A 16,479-nucleotide genomic window follows, 5' to 3' on the forward strand; every position below is an offset into this window, starting at 1 on the left:
GGGCCAATCAAAACACAGCGTGCAGAAAGCACAAACAGATCTAGGCAAACAGGACATTCCAGCTGCCGGGTGCTACAGATGAACTGCAGCTAATCGCAGACCCAGAGAGTGAGAGCAACCGGGGGTGCCAACAGGAAATACGCTCCTATAATACATCTCGAATACAAGCACACACACAGGACACAAAGTCGCATACCCTGACCCTGTCCGCACAGATCGACCCCCTTGCACCGGACACACAGACAGACGTGCAAGTTTGCAACTCTTTCCGGGCAAAATGACACATCAGGGGTGTGAAAGTGGGAAGAGGTTAGCCAAACCACAATGTTCTGCAACTGTTTACTGGTGGAAAAGGTGTAAGATAATCTTGACAAGAAACACTGAGCTAATTTCCACTGACTGACAAAAAAACGTTCACAGAAAAAAATTAACAGAGTTTGCTGAAATTGCCAGCTCCAATCTTACTGGATGACTTTATGCAACTACCACATGGGTTGTGTCTAGGTTGCACTTTAACTAGTACTTTCTCTAGTGGCATCAAATCTGTTTGTTAGAGGCACTTTACTAGCAAGTCAACTAGATGACTAGTTTTTTTTTTACCGTTTTGGTCATGATGATGATAATTTTATGTATAAAGACCCATTTATTTTGTTTGAGAAAATATTGAGTGTGATATTATAAAGAGAACATGAGGTAAACTGATATTAAAATGAAAGGGGTACTTCAGCGCTGGGAAGATGAATGTGTATTTAAACTGGGTCATTTATGTAGTAGAAATGTGAAATTATTTTAGAATTCGGTGCCTTCTAGACTGAGAAAAGCCAGAAAATGTATTTTTGCCCTAGGAGGCCACTCCCAAAGCCAGGGCTATTGGTTATCACTTGCCCACCATGACACCGCCCCCACCGTCGTTTTGATTTTCATATAGTAATACAATCATTTCGTTCAGTTAGAGAATACACACTACAATTAAAAACTGAACGTGTCTTTTCAATAAAGTGTGAGTGAGCCGGACAAAAGATAAACTTTCATAGGAATTCATTGAAAAGTTGAAACACTCACTTTGCTCCGCACCGCTCCGTTATTAATGCCCGAGCCGAGCGGCCGTGCACATTTACATTCTGTGAGTGACATCCTGTGAGTGACATCCCTCCCCTGTGGGTGGGTTGATAACATGCGGAACTAGCTCCTGTAGTCTCTAGTCTCTGGCCAAAAATCCTCCGATGATGCAAAATTACGATATTTGCGTCAATGGAGGATTTTTTCCAGAAATAAAATGCATAATTCTCTCGTCTCAGGGGGACATGAGGGGGAAAAGTACCATAATTTGAATATACTACTGGGTTTCTACTGATACAAAGCTTAATGCTAATCGCTGAAGTAACCCTTTAATTCATATTAAATATGAACCAACTATAATCATTAATAAAACAATATAATTAATAACAATAATTAATATTAAAATATAATAATTAATTAATTAAATAAATAATTAATTAATTATGTTTCATATGATCACTGTGAAAAAAACAAAAGTGAATAATTGTAATATTCTCTGGAAAACATTTACTTTTTTCCTACTATTAGCAGGTCATGACTTCCAACCAGCCTTTCGAAAGCAGATTGAAGAAGAAAAAAAAGCACTGATCATATATATATATATATATATTGGTAAACGTGTTAAGAATTACTGCATTAAAACACATTTAATTATAGGGATAGTTCACCCAAAAATGAAAATTCTGTCATTAAATTACATGTCATTCCTCATGTCATTCCAAACCCGTAAGACCGTTGTTCATCTTCGGAACACAAATTAAGATATTTTTGATGAAATCAAGGCCCAGAAAGGTAGTAAAAATATGGTTAAAATAGTCCATGTGACTCCAGTTGGTTCAACCTTAATTTTATGAAGCGACGAGAATACATTTTGTGCGCAAAACAAACAACAATTACGACTTTATTCAACCATTTCTTCTCGTCTGTGTCAGTCTTCTACGCTGTTTATGTTGTAAATACAGTGCAGAGCTCCGAGTTCTACGGCAGAACGGCGGCTCACCATTGGCTAGCTCCTGCGTCAGCATCACACACATCCGCGTTCGTGGTGCTCACGTGAACAGCTTCGGCCAACGGTAAGCCGATTTCAGATAAACCCTCCCCCTAAGTTGCATGTAAAACAAAACAAACTGTAGAGCTTATTACGACCCAGATCACCCACTTAAACAAACATGTAAAGTGACCGAACATGTCTAAGTGGGCGATCTTAAGCTGCAAAATGATCCAGACCAATAGTTATGCCAATAGTTGAAAATGTATCTACATAAGAGTAGCCAGGATCTTGCTCTTTATGAGGGAGGTTGAAGAAAAGGAAAGAAAAATCGAACAAGATTCCTGTGCCTTTCAAAAGATGTGCTTTACGTGACCTTTCCACCCCCTCCTCGTCTTTCAGTCTCTCCAACAAGCACAGATTCAATTATCCTCACATTGACTTTCTCACTCACACTTTCCCACACACACACACCCTGTGGTCCATACTTTGCTCCGGTGCAGACAGCTTGTCAGTCAGTATGTCAGATTGGCCCCAGAAACAGGAGTCATTCGCTCATACACACACACACACACACACACAGTGTGGATCGCAGTGGGAAATATTTGGGATGGTTTCCCTCGGAATGTCTTGGCATGTTTGAGGAATGTCTCCCTGCTCTCGTCTCCTCTCTCTTCCCTTTCCTTCTTGCCCTACAGACAGGGGCCGGGGTAGAGCGGGAAGACAACAGCGAGGCAACATGCCTGTTTTTGAACTTGTTGACCTAGATTGGGTTTTTCCTTTCCATTAAAATGAAAACGAAACAATATTTGCAAACCATTTTACTTCTGTAATGTTCCATAGTTAGTCTGCAAAGTTATAAAGTCGGAAGTGCATGATAAATAAAGTTATTCACTCCCAAAATCGACTCTGAGGTGCCTATACGAGTCGTTTGTGTTTCGAATCCCGGTGTGTGCCGGTTCTACGTCACTAGAAAAGACATTTGCATAATGGCCTATGTTGTATGTTGTCCGCCCGCGAACAACTTGACCCGCCCTGAACAGTCATTTTACTCAAAGTGGGATTCACAAAACGCTTGCTCTTGAAAGATGGGTCAGTACCCAGTTTATTTGGACCAGCTCTCTCCTCAGAATCACAACCTGTAAGTATGAATAATTATTTATGTATATATTTTCTACTGGGTGTTCAAAATAAGTCGTTTTGTGTTTTATTTTGTCTACGTTTCTGGCTAACCGGCTAACTCACACTATTACTGTCTTACTGAAATACTTCTGCCAATCATCTGTGGGCCACTATTACCTAAAACTGTGTCTATTAATGCAGATTGTCTGTCGTTCTTACAACTTTGAGTAATTTTGAGTAAAAATAATTGAGTAAGATTTGTTTTACAAACATTTATGTTACATCAGTCATTCACTTTAGTGCTGTGCTAACGTATGTGCTGTTATTGAAACAGTCCCCACATGTACACCGCAATAAATTTAAAGGGGTGGTAAACCACGATTTCACTATTCTAACTTTAGCTAGCGTGTAATGTTGCTGCTTGAGCATAAACAACATCTGCAAAGTTACAACGTTCAAAGTTTAAAGCAAAGGGAGATATTTGCTTTTAAAGAAATCAATTTCTAAGGACTACAGCAAACGGCCGGTAGGCGACTACAGACATTCCTCCAGGGTTGGTGACATCACCAGCCTCAATATTTACATAAACACCTCCTCCGAGAATATTAAATAAGGGGGACGAGGCCATTTTGTATCGCTGTTGTTGTGGTATAGTTAGGCTGGAGTGGTGTTGCTGCAATGCCGACGAAGCGCTGATATTTTCATCCGGATTGCAGGTCTGGGGTACTTGCTTTGTTCAGCCTTCCTAGGGACGGGGGTGCGTTGCAGTGCGTTTAACATACAACATGTTATATGCATGTGTGTATGAGACAGAGGGGAACAGGCGCACGCGGGGCTCCTGCTGCACATTTCACGGAGGAAAACTTCCACAATCTTCGCGAGTTCAATGCAGGATTTGCACCACGGCTTGTCCTGAAAGCTGGATTTACAAACAGAAGCCCATTGTGTATTTTTGAGGGACTGGCCTTATAGAACCCGGAAACCATCAGACCGTTTTACAAGGAGGGACAGAGCAGAGTAGAATAAAAGTCAAATATATGAAAAATAATGCAATTTTTTTTAAAACGAAGCATGAACACGTTTCAGTGCAGCCCACAAACACAATCAAGCCTTCAAAAGAATGTGTTTTACCACCCCTTTAAAATCAGTTGAATAACTAGTTTTTCCAATGTTTCATCTTCGGACTCGTGCTCGGATTGATATCATCATTGATATTATAATATCATCATTATGGTCTTTATAGTGTACAATAGCTGAGCTTTAGGAAGCGGAGCTGAAGTTTATGGTAATGGGAGTTTAGCTACTAACAAACACTGTAAGAAGTCGACCAATCACAACAGACTGGGCCATCTGGCCAATCAGAGAAAAGAAGGGAACGGAGGGATTTAGAGAGACTGATTCATCCGTCAATTAGTTTGAGAATCATTGAAAAATATGGTGATGTGCAATGTATATAATGAGAAAATCAAACAGTTTTTTTTATCTTTGATGCATGCAAACCTGTTGTAGGAGACCTCCAAAACAAAACTAGGAACCTTTAAAATAGGCACTTTAACTATATAAGGAACAATTAAACTTCTAAATCAAAATGACTACAATAAAGTCAAATCATTTTGAGGGGAAAAGATGTTAATTAATCTGACTGTCATAGGGAATAAGTACCTTTTTGTAAAAGAAAAAATGATGGCGGACAACATATTAAACTTCCATTTTCAACTGAAGTAAAGTAAATTTTGTACATTGACTAGTTTCTCTGGTGAAACACAAAAGGAGGCATTTTGAAAAATGTTCACGCTGCTCTTTCCATACAGTGAAAGTGGATGGGGACCTGGAGCTGTGGAGCTCCAAAAAGGACAAAATGTGAAAACTAAGGCCACATCCACACGAAGCCAGAGCTTCCCCTATCCAATCTTTGTTTACCTTGTCTCAAGAAATATCTGCGAACACACGAAACCACTGAAACCAACTCAAAACGATGTAGTATACATCCCAGAACAGTATGTAGCGCTGTAATTCTGCCACAGAGATGCACTAAAAACAGAGAAGAAGACTTGGAGCATGTGTGAGGTGGTGACCATCGTTTCACAAAACGGATTGGCTGTAAACACGAAGATGCAAGGGTGTCGTTTTCAGATTTATCCACTTTGGGACCCGGTTTAAAATCCACCTGGACGAAATGCTGATAAGATACAAAATTTTTACGTATACAGCTAACACGTCTCTGTGTGTGTGGGGCCTAAAAGTTTAAAAAATTTGTGTATTTGGCCCTGCGCTTTAATTTAAGTCTCCTGAAGCCATATGATAGTATGGCTGAAATCTCAATCAGTTCATTTTTTTTATATATATATATAAAAGTCATTAATTCAAAATCTTGCACCACAGCCCCATTCACTTTCATTGTATTTTTTTGCTATCTCGGTTTCCCCAAAAAACGGCCATACAGGTTTGGAATGGCATACATGGGTGAACTATCCCTTTAAGACATTAAATGGGGTCAGTTTTGATTTTGTGTGATTTTAATTAAAAGCAAGTGATTCTTCTGGTTTAGACCGCAAATAACAATGGTATCAAATGTGCCAAGACAAAAGAGGAACTGAAATATGAACAATCAGGCAAGAGTGTTTTGCACACTTGCTTTGCTGCAGCAGAACCTAAAAGTTGTCCTGTCTTCTTATATCCTTCCCTTTTTCTCAGCCTTCTGTAGATCAAAGTGGCAGAAATACTTCATTCAAACACCCTCTCGCTCTCTCTTCCTCTCTCTCATTCCATCTTCTCACGTCGTTTCGGTTCCTGTTCACCTCCCACAGCCGGGGCCCCCCGAAAACCTCCCCTCCACGGTATCGTGGGAACTCCTGTGTGAATGCCATGGCAGCGTCTGCGATACGAAGAACCTGCTAGTCTCGCATCTAAAAAAAGGGTCGGGAGTCATCTGATGCTGCTGTACGAAGATCAACGAGTAAACGTAGTCGGCCTCAGTGGTTTGGATGCCACATCTGCGGAGAGTTTCCCAGAGAAACGGCAGGGATCAAGTATTGGCCCAGCGAATTCAAATCAATGTGACAGTTATGGAATGGCATGAGAGGGAATGATACGAGTAACATGGTAATGTGTGAGGATTTGTACTGTATTACTGGATACCAGACAGAGGAGTGGTACGAGATATGAAGAACATGGTGTTGGTTTCAAGGAATCATAACCATGTGACCAAAATAAGTGGTTCTTGCTGAAGCAAGCATCACTATTACTATTGCACATACTCAGCATTAAGGATCTGAAAAAAGGTTGAGTAGACATGCCATTACTTCGGATTTTTGCCTGGCAGATGATAGAAATGGGGGGGGGGGGGGGGGGGCATAGATTTATAATAAAAGGAGTAACTCAGGACTATAAAATCATAAAGACTTAGGGGTGTGCTCTATTGACTATTACCAGTAAACAACTACCCAGAATACCATGACAATATTAGTGGTGGCTGCTGAGTCACGCTACAATGAGAGGTCGTAACAAAAGGCTTTCCTTGAGTACACAAGCCTGAGATACCTTTCACTGTTCTCTATTGGTTAGGGCATCCAGAGCTCTGGAATAGAATCCCGAAGCTGCTTTTCTCTTGTTTTACATTAACTGAACAATCTAGGACTGCTAATGCCATTCCATTCCTAGAGCTCTTCCTGTCCGATTTTAGGATCTATTGGAGAATACTTATGAATCCTTAGGCGCGCCGAAAGAACACCACAGACACAGCACAATCAACATGGAAAAATTTCACAGTAAAACAAGCAGCTGTGAAAAATATGATACGTCAGTGTTTTGTCAGATGAGAAGATATCATCTTTATATCCCTTTTCATTACTTTTATAACCGTTTTAATTTTCCTTGCTTTTATTTTGTGATTATTTAAATTCTTTTCTGTAAAGCATTTTGAATTAACATAGGGTATGAAATGTGCTATATAAATAAACTTGCCTTGCCTAATGAAAGGCTTATGCTTAAATTGTATATGTATTTCTTTATATGGGAGCCCACTTGCACCACGATAGATAGATGGATTGATAGATAGATGGAAGGATGAATGGTTTTATTCATGTGATGCATCATCACTCCAGTCTTCAGTGTCACATGATTCTTCAGAATTCAGTCTAATATGCTGATTTGATACTCAAGAAACATCTATTATTATTATTATTATCGATGCTGAAAACAAGTTTTGCTGCTTAATATTTTTGTGGAAACAGTGATTCATTTTGACAGCATTTAATTAACCCTTTCCCCGCCATTGACGGAAATGTCCATGTTTTCACTGTATTTGGTAAGGGGCCCGTTACACATCTTATGAAAGAGTACTGAATCTCCAGATCAAAACACATGTGAAGAAATGCAGAAACAAGCGATATCATGTGTAAGCTGATGCATATGTAAAATAACGCGATCATTAACAATAAACAGCATATAAATCAAAACTGTCTGATGTTACTGAATGAAATGTCAACCCAGGACGAGCTATAGCGAAGCTTTGGGGGTGTTGATGGACTAAATCTACTCCATCTATGTCTTGATCAGTGTTCTGAATCTGATCCGGATGTGGTCTTTGACTAAAACGTGACTCTCTCAGATTTCTGCTCAAAATGTTGCTTTTTTTAAAATGCAACTTACCCATATTCAAGTGTCGATAAAAAATAAATGCATTAAGCTGGAATAAAAGTTGTTGTTTAAAACCAGAGGCTTTGATCTTTCTTATGATATATTGCATGTTCAGATATTCATCCAACTAAATATTCTGGGGGCCATGAAACTTTTGTGAAAATGCTCAAAAATAGTGATGTGTCGTTCATGAACGATTCGTTCATTTTGAACGAATCTTTAATATGACTCGGGACTACTGAGTTGTCTCAGAGAGTGATTCGTTCATTTTGTGTTGACCGCGCATGCGCATTACGCTGAATCTGTACTGGAAAGAACAAAAATGATTAGTTCATCTTTCGAGTCTCGAGTTCGGGTTTGAGTCTTTCGTTCTTCCTGTCAGTCCCATAGAGTCTATGCTGTCAGTAACGGAAACAGAAAAGATTAGTTCTTACGAGTCTTTCGGGTTTGAAGTTTGAGTCATTCGTTCTTTTGCCACGTGACTTGTCACTGTATTGAACACTAGTTCACAACCTTTTTACTAACAAGCACGTAGTTATTTTTTTATTTTATTTTTATACATATAATTATCAGTTAATATCAGACGTATACAAATATGGGAAATATATTGACTATTCAAGTCTAACATCACAAATTCAAGTCAATTAGACTTTTACTCGTTTTGAATCAACTGTATTTTATTTTTCTCTATTGAGTTATATATTTTTTTTTATTGTCCTTGTGTTATTAATGAATAAAAATCAGTTTAAAAATGTTACCTAAACCTTTGTAACATAGCTTATAGGCCTATAGCACCTTTACAAAAACATATTACACACACACATATATATATCTATATATCTATATATCTATATCTATATCTATATCTATATCTATATCTATATCTATATATATATATATATATATATATATATATATATCTATATCTATATATATATATATATATATCTATATCTATATATCTATATATATGTGTGTGTGTGTGTGTGTGTGTGTGTGTGTGTGTGTGTGTGTGTGTGTGTGTGTGTGTGTGTGTGTGTGTGTTATATGATTCAAAATGAGTAATAGTCTAATTGACTTGAATTTGTGATGTTAGACTTGAATAGTCAATATATTTCCCATATTTGTTTATGTCTGATATTAACTGAGAATTATATATAAAAAAAATAAAAATAAAATAAAAAAATAACTACGTGCTTGTTAGTAAAAAGGTTGTGAACTAGTGTTCAATACAGTGACATGTCACGTGGCAAAAGAACGAATGACTCAAACGTCAAACCCAAAAGACTCGTAAGAACTAATCTTTTCTGTTTCCGTTACTGACAGCATAGACTCTATGGGACTGACAGGAAGAACGAAAGACTCAAACCCGAACTCGAAAGAACGAATCTTTTCTGTTTCCGTTACTGACAGCATAGACTCTATGGGACTGACAGGAAGAACGAAAGACTCAAACCCGAACTCGAGACTCGAGACTCAAAAGATGAACTAATCATTCTGTTCCCGGACCTGTGTCACATGGCCCGGCCCAGCCCCAGATCAGAGTCAGACACAGACGAGTCGACAACTAACGTCTCGAGGAGTTCGAAGACACGAGAGGCGGAGAACAAACGTGATAAATATGAAGTTGCAAAAGAAAGAATGTCTCTGATCAGGAGGTGAGATGAACTAACAGAGTTAGACTGCAATAGCCTGACCCAACAACTAACTTAATCAATTAAGTAAATGTTTCAGTTTCTTATCATTTGGCTTTGGTTGCAGTACCCTATAGTTTATTTTTATTTAGTTTTACAAATGTAATCAACATTTTCATAAGTACTAGATGGGTTGGGCTATTTAACATGTCATTTTAATTATATTTTTCTGAAATGAACGAAATGACTCGAAATGACTCGAAAAAAGATTAGTTCATTTTGCTGAACGAGACTCAAAGATCCGAGTCAGTAAAATTATCCGAACTTCCCACTACTACTCAAAAATGGCTGGCGGGGAAAGAGTTCAAATAGAAATATTTTGTAATATCATAAATGTATTTTCTGTCACTTTTGATCAATTTAATGGATGTCAAATAAAATTATGAGAAACCTATAGTCACGACTGCATTTTTTTTACTGGGTGAAAAGGGCTTACATTTCATAACGTCGATGACACTATTATTCTATTCTAAATTTGGAAAATAGTCATAATAAAAAATGCTTAGGTGTATCCAAACTATTGACTGGTAGTATTAGTCTGCATTAAAAGTGTTAACGGTAATTTTAGTGAATATGCTGCTGACTAGAAACATCTAGTCGGATCTCTAATCCATTTAGTGTGGTGACACACTTTTGAACTCAGCTTAGCCCTGATCCTGACTTAAACCTGGTGTGGACAGAGAGGAATTCACAGGAAGAGGCATTGATAAAGCAGTGAGAGAGAAAACAGAGAGAGAGAGAGATTGAGAGACAGAGAAAGAGAGAGGATTATGGCAGGACGGGCAGGGGAGAGGTTAATGATTGGCAATGAGTATCAATGGGCCACACAGGGGGCTTTAGGAATGTCTCTCAGAGCCGGGGGCAAGTCACCCAGCCACTGTTAATCAAAGGACTTTACAATCAGATAACAAAAGGGTTAACTTAGCATGGGTGGGCTTCCACATACCAGCCCTGGGGTGCAACTCCAAAACTGCATTCTTTATACCCCCCCCACTCCACTATCATACAGTGTTTATTTCAACCTCGCCATTCCAATGTTTCCATCTTAAAAATGCCACGGTTCCGTTTTCTAGCACAATTTGTTCTGCAAATATGCAGACGTGGATGAAACCTCGGGCAACAAATGGTGGAATGCGACAGATCCGGATGGAAGCCGGCGGCCACCCGATCAGGAAAGGTTGGTGGTCACAAAATTGCCACATTTGGGGAAACCACCACCCATGTGGAGTTCAGACGACCCAAGTCTGGAATTCAACCGCGTCCTCCTGTCCTCACTGGCTGTAGGTGTGAACTTGGTGTGGTAGAAACTCTTTTGACTGTTATGAGGTGTGTGCCAAATGATACATGCAGAATTGCGCAGTCACTGAGTTTTCAGTGTGTCGCATCAACAGCTTAATGGTCATGACATAAAGAATAATAGGTTGTACTAAGTACTATTAAAAGAATAGTTGACTGAGAATTACAATTCTGTCATCATTTACAGAATTACATTTAATTCATTCATCCTTATGTTTTTCCAAACCCACTATTTCTTCATACTGCTCTTTTCTTTACAATAAAAGTGCATGAGGACAAATGATGTCAAGCTCAAAAAATGATGGCACATAAAAGTATCATAAAATGAGTTAATTTATCATATAATTAGTCCAAATGAGTCCAAACAATAAAAACAATTAACTATTTATTGAAATAAGCTTTCAATTCTCATTCCCACTTTCGCAAATTTAAAACTTACTCATTTATGCCACTGACATCAAACATAGCCCAATAAGTTAGAAGTTTGAATATGCAAATGTTATTAAGATTTGAACGCTTCAAAATGTTGGTCTGTTCCTCACACAGAGGTTTTTTGTGGCTTCAGAAGACTTGCAATGTACAACACAGGTCATTTTTCTGTGGTAGTTTCATTGTAAGTTTATGTTGTTTTTGGGACTATCATCCTTCCACATAAAAATAATAGTTTACAGAAACATAAAATACTTATACGCATGTATGCATAGTTAATTATAGCTATAGTTTATGCGTGAGTATACACTACCGTTTAAAGGTTTGTGATCTGAAAAATATTTGATTTGTTCTGAAAAAAAGAATACTTTTATTCAGCAAGGATGCATTAAATTGATCAGTAAAGACTTCAATAAAAAATGTCAAATAAATGCTGTTCTTTTGAACTTTCTATTCAAAGAATTCTGAAAAAGTGTAACAGTCTTAATAAAAATAAGAAGCACAAATGTTTTTAAAATGTATACAAACAGAAAATTAAATTTCATCATTAAAACGATTAAATAAGTGCAGCCATGGTGAGCATAACAGACTTACTAAAACGTCCCAACCCCAGACTTTTTAATGGTAGTGTTTACAATGTTAACCCGTTCTACTGTGCCACTCTTAAATCCTAAAATCACAGGTAATAAACAACTGTACACCTGCAGTAGAGCTGGAGGTGCAGCTCTAATGGAGATCAGGTATTACAGCAGGAATGAGTCAGGCACATATCTGCCTCCATCTCTCCTTTTGTCTCACACCCTAGTCTGTCTTTCCCTTTGTTTTTCTCGGTGTTATCTCTCACTAGATCTTTTTGCCTGTCCTCTCTTGCAGTGTTCTTACTCTATTTTCATCGTCTCCCTTCCCATAAACCCCTACACTTTCTATTTATTCATCCCTTGATCATTTTATCAGTATTAGCCAATATAATGTTTTGATCATATGAAAGCATCCCTTTTTACTACTGCTCATATTTCTATCAAACCTCTAACCCCAATTATTACATTTCGACACATAAGTCCTGTTCAGCTATAGGCATGATCTATACCTTAAATCATGTGGTTTTCTGGGGAGAGTTGTATTGTGATATTTCTAGGTGATCTCACTTATAATTTTAGCCGGTCACATGAACTCTTTGACTTGAACAAGCAATTAGCAAGCAACCACCAACAACACCCTAGCAACAATAGCACTAGGTAGATTAAACAGCAACGGTCCAATGATCGAGCCCTGAGGGACACCACATGCCATGTGGTTTTCTGGAAAGAGGTGTGTTGTGATGTTTCAAAGTGATCTCACTTATAAATTTAGCCCATCATAGAAACTCTTTTGACTTGAACTAGTAAGAAATCAGCCAGCAACCACCAAGAATACTCTAGCAACCAACTAGCGACATCCAAGCAACCATATTAGTGCATCTCTAATGATAACTATGTACCTTTTTTGTCTTAACTCTTTCCTTCAGTTTGTCTCCTGTTATTTATGAATTCCTCCGGTAATTGCTTATTTCCTTATCCATACCCATTGTCTGAATTCCGATCATCACTTATGTGAGAGGAAATGCCTGAAGAAAGTTCCTCCTGCACTTATTCTAGTGAAAAGCACCGCGGCATCTCAAGCCAATGATTCACAGGAGAAGTGTCACCAGAGAAGCCCTCTATCTCTCGCTCTATCTCTTTTGCTTCCTTCTGGTCTCACAACTCTTAAGTCTGCAGATAAGACAAACATTTCTCAAGACAGGGAGCAATTTGAGTGAGAATCTTTAGGTATCTCAACCTAAAAATGTTATGGAATTCCAAAATGACAGATATAGACAAATAAAATTCATAACGCGAAACTTTTCGCTTGTTGGTTATTTCCTCTAAGATCTTTAAAAACCTCTATTCTGTCAACTTTTCTAAAGGCTCCTAGTGTTTGTTTGCAGTGTCAGCGCACTTTTTTGTGGTATATGCCATAATCAAGAGATTGATTAAAAAATTATTGCGATGCATCTGTGAATCCCCCCCCTAATAGTTGATAAAAGTTGATTAAAAAATGCAAGTGTTCCTTTTAAAGAGGAAGAGGTTTCTGTTATAGTGATAACAAATGTAAGACACACACACACATACAGGCTTGTTTATAGGCATGCACAACTGACCTGGCATCGACTGAAGATGTCTGCTGGGGTAAGGTGGACGTGGAAATGTCTGAGAACGTGCACGGCCTGGTCACGTGCCTTTTCTGAGCAGTCCAAAATCAGGCAGCGCCCCTCTCCGACCTGTGACCGTAACTATTCAGGAGACGCATTCATGCACAAAATAAATTCAAGTGAACAGGAGTTTTGTTACGAAGAGTGGGGCTTTGTACTAAAACCTAGTGAGCTTCCTATGGAGGCAATATTTTAAGGCATCATAGGATGCAAGAAAGCTTACAGAGTTTGCATGTTTCTCAATATCTCAAACACACACACTTACTGTTTGGTAGGGCTGACCTGCGGTGAGGATGACACGACCTTCAGCACGGGCCAGCTGGAGGAGAGAATATAACAAAACATGACAACAATATATTAACAAATACATTACTACTTTTATGAAATAATAGTAAGGTTATTTAGTTATGCTTTGACATGACTACTAAAACTGAGATTAACATAAAAGAGGACACCAAGCCTTTAAACCTCAGGAGGAATTTGCCTTACGTTCTTTATGGACAAATATGACAACCTCAGTTTTGTCTATTTAAGAATCTATGAGGCTGTAGTCAATTGATGAAATATTGGTGCTTATTTGGTAGGTATTTATGTTACTTTACATTATTTGGCCTTGAGTGGGAATATATTGGTCAAACAGCAAAAGTCCAAGAATCAAGCCCCACAGGTCCCTTTGAGGTCCACTCCAATTTTTTGTCACTTATTCTTTCTAAATATGACCTGAAACAGCTGAGGACCATTACACGTTTCCCTACCAGTTTAAAAATTAAATGTATCTAATACAATTACGTCAAATATCCACAAACGGTGACTAATTGTTTTACCTCTGCTGCTACTTTATGGTCATCTGTGTTTTCCAGCATCTTGACGTCCACCCCCAGACATCGCAAAAAACGACCCAGGCCCTGCAACATGTTATCACAGACCACACGTAGCTCTGGCGGCGTGATGGTGGGCCCTTGGTACTCTGAATCCTTAATACAGTCCTTCTCCACAGAGTGGGGCTCGCTCGCCTTCTGTCGAGCCTAAAGATTGAAACACACTCCAACATCATTGGTGAAGATTACATAATTTGACCTTTCTCTATTATAAAGTGTTCATCAAATTTCATCAAAAGATTGGAGAAAAGAGTGGGGTAGAAATTATACGGCTCGTCACTTGTCTTGATCCACAAAACTTCAATTTATCTTTAAAGCTGCAGTCTGTAGTTTTTCCTCTTTGTCGCCATCTCGGTTTGAAATCTGCAATTGCAGTTATTCGTGGAATTATCAACTATCAACGTGAATTGTGCCTCGGCAAGGCACAAATTATACTTTGTTTTCAAATTGTTAATTAACAACATCAGCATAGCGTGACTACATTTAATGTGTATTATGGCTAACTAGTTTCCATTTCTGTGCAGTCCAATTGTCATACAATAAATTAATGTGGAGTAGAGGTGAATTGCTCCCTCTAATAGCTAGGACAAAATAATTGGTATATACCATAATGCACATAGCAAAACGAGAAAGGCACAACAAAGAAAACTCTGTAACTGTATCAACTAAATGTGAACTATGTAAGATTTTTGCAGCAAAATATCCAAAAACCACTAGGCCAGTGTTATATATTTTGTTCAGTTGAGTACTTAGAATATCCCAAATGTTTCCAACTATTTGTAAATCATGAGAAATTGCAATTTTAACCAAGGAACCGGGACGTGTGTATGTGTATGTGTATATATATATATATGTGTATATATATATATACACATACATACAATATATACTAATGATATACAAAATATCTATATACCCAAAAAAAGGGTAGTTATTGTTTGCCACATTTTCAGTTTAATTTCTGCATCATAAAAACCCCACATGTTCTCATCAGCTATTTATATATTGAATTTTATGACAGTAACTATGACAACAGAGTAATTTTCTGTACAACAGGCTCATAAAAACTGCAGTCAGAGAGACTGGCAGACCAGCGAACTGACCTCTCTTCTTTTAGACTGCTTGTTCTTGTCTTTGGTTTTCTTCTCTTCGCGGCTCTTGGCCGGTTGGGCTGAGGGAATGGAGCAGAGGTCCTCTGGCAAACCAAATGACTTCGGGTCCCGGGAGAGGACAAGGTAGAGGTCCAGCAGGCAGAACGCATCAGCGGCTGAAAATAGACAAAAGAAAAAGATAGAAAAAGATTGGGAGAAGGTTCAAAAACATCATGCTACCACCTGAATTTTGTGTTACCAGCATAGTGGATTTGGCTGGTCCGGAGTGGCCGGCGTTCCCAGTTGGAGAGTTGCTCGATTTTGTTCAGTGGTTTTCCCAACACCTGCTGTACTAGCAGACTCAGGCCCTTCTCTGCCGGTCCCTCACTCACTTCCACTGACCGATACCCTTTGTTCCCCAACCTGCACCGCTGAAGCTGGGAGGACAGGGGTAATTTGTAAGAAGAATAAAAAGCAGGTTCCAAAACAGCAACATGTGTACTTGAATATGATTTTTGATTAAATGTTACAGCCAATCGTCCAATCAGCAGTAGTTGGCTGGGGGTCATTCATAGAAGTACCTCCTGATGGACGTGTAGCAGGTCCAGAACTCCTTCCATTTTCAATGGCTCTTCCCTGAGCTCAGGCCACGTGCTGACCAGACTCCGCAAGTCTCCAGACATCCCATAACCTAGTAAATACATACACAAGCTAGCAATGCTATCCAAAGCTCATACCATTCCAATATCTTTCCTGATAGGCCACCCACAGTTTACCAACACAGGTAATATGAAGAATATGAATAAGTCTAGACTTAATTAATCTTGAGATATCCTACCTAGTTTGATGATGCTCTTGTCTGACAGTAGAGCCCTGATAAAGTCTACTGTGATGCTGTGGTGGCTAATAGCATGAGCACAAAGGTCCAGCAGAAACACCTGTTCCTGTAGGGCCAGCTGGATCAGAGCCACTCGTTGAGGCGACACAGTGCCAAAGCTGGCTTTCCATTCCATGTCAATTCCCACCACACAGCCAGGCTGAAGAAGAGCAAGGAGAA

General features: G+C 38.8%; 1 protein-coding gene across 2 annotated transcripts in view; it reads right to left on the reverse strand.

The window, feature by feature from the left end:
* Positions 1 to 16,479, reverse strand: part of exd3 (exonuclease 3'-5' domain containing 3) — a 72,411-nt gene that overhangs the window by 33,192 nt on the left and 22,740 nt on the right. The window contains exons 12-18 of one of the 2 annotated variants that reach the window (XM_079804604.1): positions 16,261 to 16,459; positions 16,004 to 16,113; positions 15,682 to 15,859; positions 15,435 to 15,598; positions 14,278 to 14,478; positions 13,719 to 13,772; positions 13,403 to 13,534 (exon numbers count right to left, since the gene is read on the reverse strand). In XM_079804604.1, the coding sequence (XP_079660730.1) occupies positions 13,403 to 13,534; positions 13,719 to 13,772; positions 14,278 to 14,478; positions 15,435 to 15,598; positions 15,682 to 15,859; positions 16,004 to 16,113; positions 16,261 to 16,459 (1,038 nt within the window). The remainder of the gene's footprint in view (positions 1 to 13,402; positions 13,535 to 13,718; positions 13,773 to 14,277; positions 14,479 to 15,434; positions 15,599 to 15,681; positions 15,860 to 16,003; positions 16,114 to 16,260; positions 16,460 to 16,479) is intronic. The other variant, XM_079804605.1, reaches the window with a different exon arrangement.

The sequence above is a fragment of the Gobio gobio genome, assembly GCF_949357685.1.
Source record: "Gobio gobio genome assembly, chromosome: 22".
In the NCBI taxonomy this organism is placed as follows: domain Eukaryota; kingdom Metazoa; phylum Chordata; class Actinopteri; order Cypriniformes; family Gobionidae; genus Gobio; species Gobio gobio.